Source organism: Alligator mississippiensis, chromosome 2 (assembly GCF_030867095.1).
Source record: "Alligator mississippiensis isolate rAllMis1 chromosome 2, rAllMis1, whole genome shotgun sequence".
NCBI lineage: Eukaryota > Metazoa > Chordata > Crocodylia > Alligatoridae > Alligator > Alligator mississippiensis.
Genome location: NC_081825.1, coordinates 54,435,711 through 54,447,652, shown reverse-complemented (window position 1 = coordinate 54,447,652; position 11,942 = coordinate 54,435,711). Strand labels below are relative to the sequence as shown.

At 39.3% G+C, this 11,942-nt stretch overlaps 1 protein-coding gene across 3 annotated transcripts in view; it reads right to left on the bottom strand.

Moving 5' to 3' along the window:
• The window catches only part of GUF1 (GTP binding elongation factor GUF1), a 41,693-nt gene that overhangs the window by 6,081 nt on the left and 23,670 nt on the right, over positions 1-11,942 (bottom strand). For all 3 annotated transcript variants that reach the window (XM_019481117.2, XM_019481121.2, XM_014594924.3), the window contains 4 exons: positions 9,127-9,250; positions 8,636-8,768; positions 3,294-3,437; positions 1,326-1,459 (listed from right to left, as the gene is read on the bottom strand). In XM_019481117.2, coding sequence (XP_019336662.1) covers positions 1,326-1,459; positions 3,294-3,437; positions 8,636-8,768; positions 9,127-9,250 — 535 coding nt within the window. The remainder of the gene's footprint in view (positions 1-1,325; positions 1,460-3,293; positions 3,438-8,635; positions 8,769-9,126; positions 9,251-11,942) is intronic.

Below are 11,942 nucleotides of genomic sequence, written 5' to 3'. Positions count from 1 at the left end.
TTTTAAAAAGGGCAGAGGAAGTTAAACTCCAAACTCCATTTGGCCCCTTTCAAAACTCCTTCCTGCATGACAGAATCAAAATGTAAAAAAACTGTTCTGAATTTCCCTTTTCAATAATGATCATAGTGATACCCAGAAATGCATGGAAGCTATTACACTTCCATCCCATTGAGTGTCTCTCCTTACAGCATCTGACATTGAACTATGGTTATTTCAGAACTGATATATAAAGAAAACATGAGTGCCAAGGCACCTAAAGTCAGGTTCAGTTGGTTCTGTCCCATTTCTGTCAATTAGTTATAGAAGCAGTGCTCAACCTCTGGCCCGTGGGTCATGTCCAGCCTGCAGAGCCATGTCATCCAGCTCATGGGGCTCCCAACAAGTCCAGAAATTTGGCAGCAAGGAAGCAGTAGAAATGTTAATTGCTCCCAGAGCTGTGGCAACTAATGCTGCTGCCACTCCCTCACTGCCAAATTTCCAGACCTATGTGGAACCCCATGGCCTGGATGAAATGGCCTTGTGTGCTTGATTGTGCTGGCACAGAGTTACACAGTGGCTGGATCTGGCACAGAGAATTGTGCTAGCAGGCTAGATCACACTTGGGACCAACTTTGTGCACATGATCCTAACAGTGAACTGTCCCTGCACTGCTCACCAGGCCCACAGGGCCAGAGCAGTTAAGTACCACTGACTTTGCAAATATGACCTTCCTTCTCTGCCTCGGCTGATTCAGCTGTAAAAGATTTAATGCCATTACCCTATTCAAAGAAACAGTCTAAGGCTTGGGTAAAAGGTAGAGCTGTAGTAATATTTTATACTTCAAAAATTCCTAGGCTTCTCTTACTATGTAAAATATTCCAAATGGAAATGTACCCAAAGAACCCTGTCTGCCAAATGGACGTAACAATTTCTTTTATACATTTACTAACCAAAATAGCTCCCACATCTCAAAGCTGACTGAACATTCAACTATTTTTCACGATCTAGTTTTAGTTTTCCCATAGTTGCATGAAAAACACAAAGCATATTTGCTTCGGTCAAAGACCTAGTCATAACTTTAGAATGTGGTTTCATCTGCCCTGTTGTATCCCTCCTTGTCGGGTCCCTTCTCTAATCACAGTATTTTTCATCACATTCTCTTTTTTTTTTTTTTTAACTAGAATGTAAGGCAACACTAGTTAGGACATGCATAAAAGACCATTTCTGCATCATTACAAAAAATATTCTTCCCCAATTAAATGTTAGTGTTAAGAGCTGAAAATTTCCTTCCATGCCTTTGAAAATTCTTTCATATTTTTAACCTCTTCAGAATAAAGGAAGCTTACCTAGCATATCCAGAAGACAAGGATTTTAGAGTGTCATAGAAATCCACAACAACTTCATTCAGTGGGAAGAGATATTTCAGCATAACCCTCTGTTCATCAATGTATATTATGTCTTTTTGAACTGCCCTGCGAGCCTACAACATAAGTTTAAACAACAGAAGTTCTCCCCTGCATAAAAAATGTATAGTTTCCATGTACAGAATCTAATTACTGAGGGGTCGTCCCCAGTGTTCCAGGAGGGTGGACAGGTGGTATGGGGAGGCTAAGTAGCTTGTCCCCTGCTTGTGCCTGTCCCCCTGCTACTGCCCTCCTTGCAGCCTTGCCCCCACTTTCCTTTCTGTTCCATCTCTGTGCCCCCTCCTTTGCCCTTCCCCCTCTTCACCCCCCGCCTATGATCCCCCCCTGCCCCTACATCTTCTGCTTCCCCCCACATCACAGCCTCTGTTTCCCCCACTCCTTAATTTTGCTCTCTGCTGGCAGGCTCCATTTCCATTCTAGTCTGGGGCACAAAGCATGGCCCCAGCCCCAGAGCAGCCACGTGGGCTGTGCGCTGTTGCTACAGGGTCAGGCGGGGGCCATGCTTAGTGTCCCACGCCACTATGGACAGAGCCTGCCAGCACAGATCAAGGATAAGGGGGGGCAAGGGAGACGAGCAGGCAGGGGAGCAGAGGCTGCGTTGGGGGGTGGGGAGGAGAGAGGAATGCGGGGGTGCAGAGGTTGCAGCAGAGAGTGGGGCAGGCAGCAGCTACAGCCCCAACCCCAGGTAGGGGCTACAGCCTGAGCCACAGTAGCTGCCTTCCCACCCTCATACTTAATTCTAAGATGAGAGGCTCCCCTTTCCATTCCCAGCCCTCATCTTAGACGTGAGTAATATGGTACATTGAGAAACTCCAGCCACAAGCTATGAGACAGCATACATTCTTTTTTCTAGTCATTTGCTTAGGCCCCAAACTAAATAAGCATTATAACATCACAAAACATTAAGTATCTGTACTTCATATGAAATAATGTTGCTTATTCCACCACCTAATACAAGATTTCCAAATGCTTCTTGCCTCATCACTGAAAATCCTAATATATTTTGCTCCTACCCCTTAATGCATTAAATTCTGCAAACAGTTTTTAGTATGTGGATCTTACTGCTACACCTAGCACCACTGAAGTATACATGGGAGTATAGCTCTGCAGATGACTGCAGGATCAATACCTAACTCCCTTATTTCCAGACTACTAATTACACTATATGCGTTGGGCACTAATGTAACAGTATACTGTTCTGTATTATGTAATTTTATATGTTTCAAAGCATTATGATATTTATGTCTATTGCAACTGTTACTTTTGTCTTCATACTTAATTAAAAATAAATAAATAAATAAAATCTTTCCAATGCAACTAGATTGGGCTGTTCAGGTAAAGAACAAAGTTTTTAAAATGTGCATTTGCAACTGAAAGAAGCAACACTTTGCTATTTTTTTTTTGCTAAAATGGGATATTGAGCATCATTTTTATCATCCTGATCTGTTCCACATTTGGACAAGAACAGGTGAATCATACCTGCATAGATGCTCGTCTGAGTAACAAGAACCTGCAAGCTTTCCTACAGGAAGCTGCAAACTTCCCAACAGTTTTTTTGGGACTGATAAAAAATATGTTTCAAATTACTCCTAAAAACATTGTAGGTAAATTACTCCAACAGCTCCCACTAATTTCCCCTCTAGAAGAAGAATCAAGGAACTAGAACAAACATCTTTTTTACAGCATTCAAAAGACTTTGGATACTGAGCTTGAACATTATATGGAATTCTGAAGTCAGAAGTGAGGTCATTCACACCCGAGTTTTAACATTTAGGTTTTACTGGAAAAGAATTATTATTTTTTAACATTTCCAAGCTACCCATCACTTTAGCATTCAGACACCAGAGGTAGTTTAATAATGCGCATACAAAACTAAAGTGATATACAAACCTGACACAGAGTTATAATTTTTCCCATATATACATCTGGTGTTATGACAGTACCCAAAATAGTTGGCTCCAAATATTCTGAGACGGAATTTTTATCAGGAAACTCAGCAGGGTTGATTATAATAATCTCTTCTTTACCATATTCCTGTAAGAGGAGAAACTGCAGGTTGAGAACTTAAAGCAGCATGTACACACACACACGTGCGCCTAGCATCTGACAAAGGAGGTTGTTGGCTATGAAAGCTGAACCAGTTCATTTTTAACGTACCACCTTGCTTTAACTTCTGTCTTTAAAAAGTACTACTAGTAAACTACATTCTTGGAAAAAGGGATGAACTGAATGAAAATACAATATTGAGAGATGATATAGAGTTGTATTGCAGTTATTTGGATACACACTTGTGAGTAATACTGTTATCCCAAATATATGCCAAATAATTCTAATACCTCATCACAGATGCCTCACTACAGTGGCGAAGATATTGAACAGTATATGTCATCTAGGTTATGATCCTCAGAGAAGTAAAAAAAAAATATTTAATTTTTTCTCAGTTCAAATGTATGGGAACAAATACACAACTTTTAAGTAGTCTTTCAAACCCTTTGATTTCCATACAATTGGTAATATTTATTCATATAATGTTCCTGTCAAAGGAGCAGCTGAAACAAAAGACAGAAAAAATACTTTAAAGAACCTTTCCAATATGAAAACGTACATACCTGCAGACAGTTCATTAGGAATATCAATGGCAAGAAATGATGTTAAAGAATAATCACATTAAAATGAACTGCAGGCTGAAGCATGACAGGGGCTTTTTTTAATTCTCATTGCCCAATGAGATCCCTTAGCCTTATCCACAGTATCCGGTAACCATCTGAAAGAGACCCCTCTCACCATACATGGTCTACATTTTGCAACAAATGCTGGATTTATTCTCATAAAAATCTATTTAAATACTAAATTAATCATAGAAAGCATGGACAGAATTGGCAGAGATCATCTAGTCTATCCCCCTGCCCCAAAAGCAGCATCTATCATTCCTGACAAATTTATCTAACTTGCTCTTAAAAATCACCAATGGGTGAGACCGCACAGCATTTATGACACTTGACAGCTGGGGTTCTGGGCTCAGCATTACATATATGAATTGGTTCTGGTTTTAATAGTGAGATGATAACCACTAAAAACAATTCAACATTTAAGTAGCAGGGAAAAAGTAGTGTGATAATCGGCAGCATGATAATTAGAAGAATGCTATGTTTTGCCTTAGTAAGCCTATAAATGAATAGCATGTTTTGAAACTATCCAAAAATATAGACATTACATTTTGAAATCTTAGAATCCTAGAATCCTACAAAATTTTGGAAGGCACTGAAACTTACCACACACAAAGAATTCTAACACTTTGGGAATGTTGTTCTACCATTGGTGGTACAGCTGTAGATCTTCCCACCACTGTAACTTTAATTCCTATAATGTTCATTTGGAAGTGTATTTTCTATATTCTTCATAATTACATTACTAGAAGCCTTAGCTGTATAACATCTGGTAAGATGTGCTAAAAAATTACTTAGCCCCACAAGTATATGTTAGTTTTAAATTAAAATCAATGGAAAACTGAAAAGTTTTTGGTTGCACACCGTTTACTTTTCATGAAATAACTGAATGCATGAACAATTGAAAGAATTGTCTTATTCCTGTTTTCCAAAACAAATAATTTCTCTCTCATCACAATCAAAATTATACAGAAGAAACACAAGATACTATATTAGTTCAATTCATATGTTGTTATTAAAGCTTTTGGGAAAAGAAAAACATAGGAAAGACCAAAAAGAGGGGATTTCTTAGTAGACATGCAATAAAGATATATTTACATAGAAAACTATTATTTAGGTTAAAAAATCCCAAACACAGAAATAGAAAGCACTAAAATTAAAGGTGCCTCTGTAAATTTAATTCTTCCCTTTTGTATGTGCACATTATGATACAGTCCAGGTCATATATAGGGCTTGATAGATTTTGCTTTTATTAAAAAAAAATAAAATGTATATTATCTGTCAATTTATTCTAATTTTTTAAGCATTTATTTTAATTTTATTGATTTGAATTTTCAAGACTGTGTGAAATTAGGGATGTGGGGGGGCAACAATTTTTTAATGACAAACATAGCTACTGTAAGACTGCCACCAGCAGAGCAGCAGAGCTGACATCAGTCCTGGCTCTGCAAGCCCCTAGCTCCATCGTCCATGTCGTCACTTCCTCTTCCTTTGTTCCCAGTCCCCTGGGATTTCTGGGAGTTGCAGTCCAAACTACAGTCAGCACAATTCTCTTGCATTGCTCCCCCTGCTGTCACACACTTCATCAGCCATCATTTTTCTTACATCTCCTTTCTATACATTTCAGTTATTAACAATGGAAATATTTTTGTCAGTCTGTGAGTGTGAGGCAAAAATCAATGCTTATCAACGTTTACTGATAAAAATCAAATCCTGCCAAGCCTAGTCATATGGTGATGTTTTCAAAACAGTTACATACACATGGCTAGCTACATTTCAGACAGAAGCACTGAGTCTTTCATTTCATAGATTCTGAGCATGCTGAATTAACCCGAGATGCAGCTTCCCATATTAGAGAAATGGGTGCGACTCCCAATTTGCCTTCCCTTTTAATGGGCTGGGATACATCAACAAAGGTTTAAACAAAGAAGTTAGTAAAAGAAATGAGACCTGAACCCATGGTCTCTTTGATTCCCACCAGCAATAAACAAAAAATATGGGGAATCTGTGTTATCTGAACCCTATCCAGAAATGCTCTGTGGCACACATGCATGTATTGTGCCAACCGAACTGACATCCAAAATTTTTGCTGCAGATCTCTTTAGGTTGCTAGGCACATGCACATACACAAATGTGCACAAACCCCAAAATGGGTAACTACAAGGAAGAAAATGTAAAGGTAAACCACTGACAAGGAGATGATGATCAAATAAACTTTCACTTTGGCCGAATAAAAAATGAGACTTATGCCAACTAGCCCCTTGACTGACAGGCACGTTGCTGCACTGCAGTAACTATAACCTAACTGCACTGGTTTCATCCTTCTGCACCCAACACTTAGATGTTCTAAATAATTCATTATTATTTCTGGAAGTTGTGAATGGTCAGAATCCTAGTCGACTAAGCACCGGTTACACCTCAGCTGCAACCTGTTTTGGCACTGTAAGAAGTATACAAAACACCTAAGCACAGTCTAAAAGTAAGTCATTGAAGGAGTTGGAAGGCAAGCTATATGATAAAAGGTTGTAGAAACTAGGTATGTTTACTTTGACAAAAGGCAATTAAGGGGAAAAACGATGGCAATTTTAAAATATTTGAAAGGCAATCATAAACAAGAGGGAGAAAAATTGTTCTCGTCACAGAGGGCGGAACACAAGGCAAAAATATAAATTACAGCAAAAGATTAAATCTCAGGGAAAGAAAAAAGCCTTCTCAACTAAGAACCACAGTGCAATGAAACAAAATGCTCATGGAAGCTATGAAATCTCTTTCACTGGACGTTTTCAAAGAGAGGTGGCATAAGCTTTGTAGTAAGCACCATTGTCCTACCTAAAGAGATCTGCAGCAAAAATTGTGAATGTCAGTTCCATTGGCACATGCATATGTGCCACAGAGCATTTCTGGATAGGATTCAGATATGTAGTAAGCACCATGGTCTGGGATGCTTTACAATGGTGCTTACTACATATGTGCAGAGGGTTGGACTAGATGATCCTTAAGGTCCCTTTCCTATGATCAGAGCTGACCCAAGCAGGGTGTGGGGCCCAGGGCAAATCAGCCCTTGTGGGGCCCTGCCCCTACTCCAATCCGGGCCCCGGACCTGAAGAAGCTGGTGGCGGGGGCTTCTTCGGGGGGGGGAGTGAGCGGCTATATGCAAACCCTCCACTCCGCCCAGGTCCGCACCGCCACTGCTCTGTCCCACTCTGCACGCCCCCCGAAAGCGCAGGGCCCAGGGTGGTTGTCCTGATTCACGCCCCCCTAGGAACAGCCCTGCCTATGATTTTATATAACGAGCGTATAGTTTGGCAGAGAGCAAATAAAAAGGGTGATGAATGACTGGTATTCGCTATAACAGAACTAAGGTTGTAGCATATGCTTGCCGTGTACAGTAACAGTAACAGTGATATAAGCAAAATGTACTTGAAAATGGAATATACTGCTCAGTGACTTAATGTTATGGTTCCTTTTTTCTGTGGGTTTCTATCAGACATCTTGTCTGCACAGGAACCCTAACTTCTTTCAAATGAAAAGTTAAGCAATTAGTCACCTTTATTTAAAGGTTTAATAACAATTCATCAAAAAAAAAAAAAGGATACAGAAAACAGGGAACAGGAGAGATGAAAGATGCATTTGTCAGCAGTTACTTGCCATCCCTGATACAGAATTACAGTAATCACTATGTTATTATTAGGGACCTACCAAAATAGCGATTTTGTAAATTTTGTGAAATCCAGCATTGCCTGCAAAAAAAACAGGCAAAGCCTGCAAAATCCCCACACATAAAAAAAAAAAAAAAACTTAATGAAAATAAAATGCTTGATTTCCAGAGGAAGCCTACATTCCTCATGCTGTTGCGACCCAACCGCACAGCAACCTGCTGGGGGGGGAGGGAGCGGGGTTTAGAAGTGGGGAGGGGGCTGCTGGCACAAAGGGGAGTCCAACATGACTACTGTCCCTGCCTGCCCCTCGCCACTGACTGGCTGAGAGGGTTGCCTGTCATGTGGCTCTGCCCCTCTCCACCAATCAGTGGCAAGAGGCAGGGCTGTATGAAGGACAGCCCTTGCAACCAATCAGTGATGAGGGGCAGGGCCATCAGGTCCCCTCAGCCAGAGGCATGGGGGGGGGGGGGGGCAGCATGGTCAGCCCACGAAAATGGTGGCTAGCCCCACAATCTCCCAGTGAAATCAGCTGGCCACCTCAAGCTGGGTAGTCCCCTACTTATCAGCTGGAAATGGCAAATTTTCAGCTAGTAACAGTGCCCCATTTCAATAATGAAAGTATGTATTGCGGTGTTTACCCTCCTTGCAGAGGGTCTAGGCATTGGGGGGTGGGGAAGCAGACAAGCAGGGACAGCTGGAGCTTGCCCTTTCCTGTTTCTCTCTCTATACCTTCTGCATCACCCTCAAAGCATCTCAGGGCAGCCCCTCATTGAGAATCACTCAACTCAAGTTTCCTGGGAGGAAAGCGGCCTTAAATGGAAAGTGGAAAAAAAATCTAAGCACTGGGGATTCGACTGTTTCTTAGAAACGGTTCATTTCAAGCTCCAATAAATAACTATTATGGTACCTTTATCAGTTTCGCTGAGGAAAGAACAGCTTTATATGGAACAGTCGGTGCAGTCAAAATGACAGATGCATTATATTCTTGCTCTAAGCGCTGGTTAAAAACTTCCATATGTAGAAGACCAAGGAACCCCAACCTGAAAAAAAATATTACTAAATGTGTGTACTGTATTACTTATTATGAAGATAGTGCTAGGGACTAACTAACTGATTCAGTACCCTTAAGTGCAATAAAGACAACCTCGATAAAGTGAAATATGAAACTGAAAATTGTTCAATATGATTTTTCTTGAACAAGGACTGCTAAACTGGACAAACGTGCTGTGCACAAATGTAGAGTAGGAATATATCAAACCTTTAAATTCTAAATCATAAGACTAAAAAGAAAGTTCCCAGAAATAAAAGACTAATGCCATTTTTATCATTTACAATTTTTAATGCTCATTTATAAAATAGTTCCTAAAGTTAAAATGTGTGTAACAAAATAATCCTCACCTCCATCCAGCTCCTAAGGCAACACTACTATCGCGATGAACAGTTACACTGGAATCATTTAATGTCAGTTTTTCTACAGCACTTTTCAGGTTATTATATTCTGATTGGGCTACTGGATACATTCCTGTCAAAACAAAGTCACACAGTTCACAAAAAGGCCCTTGCAAACCTCACTTTATTAATCTAAACCATTTAACTATATCGCAACAGGCTGAAACTTATCTTTTAGTCGTAGCTCCTATATAACATAACAAATAGGGAAATGGATTTAAAATCTAATTCACCTTAAAGGAAATGTTTTACGTGGAAATATTTCAAAAGAACAGAATTTATTAAGGATTCTGGCTAAATGCCATGCCCCCAAAAATGACATAATACACATACGACTATAATATAAATAAATTCGAACAAAGTAACCAAACTACAAATATTATACCAAAAATAAAGCCCAACATAAAAACATTATTAATATAAATATAGTAGTAAATCAAGACATGAACCTACAATATTGTTGTACACAGATCCACAACTGACACAATAAAATCAAGTCTAATGTTAAAATGCATCACTCATATCAGTAATAAAGGATATTTAGCGCTAATCGCCTTAGCCTTATAACCAAAAATTACAAGGCAGTTTACTAAATTTGGTGTTTGCTGTAAAAGCCAGATTAACTTATCTCTGTTTGAAAAAATGTATCAATTTCTGCAAGAATGGTAATAAATGTCATTATATAAAGAGCATTCTAAAACATAATGGATAGTATCTTTCAAAACTCCTAGACAGACTGGGCAACATCATTTAGCCGCTGGTATGGAAAATCTATGTCCAGCCACAACAGCTGTGGGCATCTGTCTGGTCCTTAATCTAGTCAAAGAGGATCACCATTTATTATTGAGATCCAACTGTAAATACCTTTCTCCCCCCAGTCCAACTTCCAAAGTGTATATAAAAGGGACAATACAAGTAGCCCTAGCCACTGCAAAATCATTCTGCCTGGCAATATCTCGCATCCTCTGGAAAACCCGAACCTTTTCTAGGGAAAAAAATCTTTCATTATCTTTGATATAGTATCTCATCTAGAAAGTGCAAAAGTACAGGAAAGAAAAGCTAACCAGGGTGATTGGAGAGGAGGGGGATTATAAATATCTTCTATGTAGCATAATTCAAGGAGACAAGCTGGTAAAAGGGGCAGGATTTTAAACCAAAATCCTACCATTCTAATAATAATATTAGTTAAAATAGAATCCATTCCCATCTCTAATCTCAAAAAAGATACAGGAGTTAAGGGAGGAAAAGCCAGAAGAGCGCTAAGAAATTTGTTCTCAGGTACGTCTACATCATTACTATTGGCAGAACCCCATACTTCAGCACCATATAAGATCTGAGAGGTAACTTTGGCTTTATATGCTGATATAGGAGCTTGGACTGATTGTCCTGCTGTGGTTTTAAAAAATTTCTTTATAGCCACGGCTGATTGGGCTGCCTCAGTTTTAACTGACTGAATATGATGTTTCCATGAGGGAGAAGCTGTGAATAACACACCCAAATACCTATAGGTTTTGACAACTTCAAGTTTGGTTCCCCCCTATATTCCATGGATATTTTATCAAACGACTTCCCCAATATATTATTTTGGATTTAGCATAATTTATCTTTAAGTTACTCCACAAAGATGCTCAAAAGTTGTAATTGCTCTCTGTAATCCAATAGGAGTTTTTGACAGTATAACAGTGTCATCTGCATACATTAAAATAGGGACTGGTGTTGTTAATAGTTTTGGGGGATGAAAATGCACATCCTGCATATTTCCAATAATGTCATTCATGTAAAGATTAAACAACAAAGGGCCCAAAATACATCCTTGTCTAACCCCGTTTTGATGTGAATTTGTGTAAATTCACCCTTCAAGTCCCACTTAATTTGGGCCCATGTATCTTTGCAATATTCTATCAACAAATGCAAAAGGGAAGGGTCAATCCCATAATTTATCAATTTCTCCCAAAGTTTACTTCTATCTTACGGTCAAAAGCTCTTGATAAGTCTACAAATGCAATATACAGTATTGATTTGCGCATACTTGTCACAAAAATTGAAGAATAAATATGTTATCAATAAAGGAACATCCATCCCTGAATCCGATCTGATGTTCACGTAATATGCTTTCCCCTTTTACCCATGTGTGACAGGGCACTCTTGGTGCCTGTCACTTTAAGACCAGAGCCAAGCAGCCAACAGGTGCTTGACTGCAGCAGCCATTTTAGATCTCTGGCCACCCATATAAACAGATCAGTTTCCTGCTGGCAAGGGCAAGTAGTAACATCATCTGGCTGCAAGGCTCCATAACATCCTGGAGGCAAGGGCAGGAGCTGCAGGGATCAAATTTTAACTGAAACGTCTATCAAGCTTATAGGGCGATAAGATTCTGGCTTATCTTTTAAGCCTTTCTTGAAAATAGGTACAATAAAACTCCCTTTCCAAGAATCTGGGATTTGGCCCAACTCAATTATAGAGTTATACCATTTTTCAGGATCTAAGTCCACCATTTGATATTATCAATGTAAACTTCCACTGGTATTCTATCTAGACCTGGGGCTTTATTCTTCTGTTGTACTTTGAGGAAATATGCTATTTGATCCTATGTTACCCGATACTTAACTGCATCAGTGAGGGGTTTATTACTACTTATTTGTTCCACAGAAGTAACCTGATTGAAAAAAATATTCTACCCAATCGTCTGCAGTAATATTATTTTCAATGTTATAATTAAAATTAGCTGTTCCCTTTGATACAAGTAGCCAGAAAGTTGTACTATC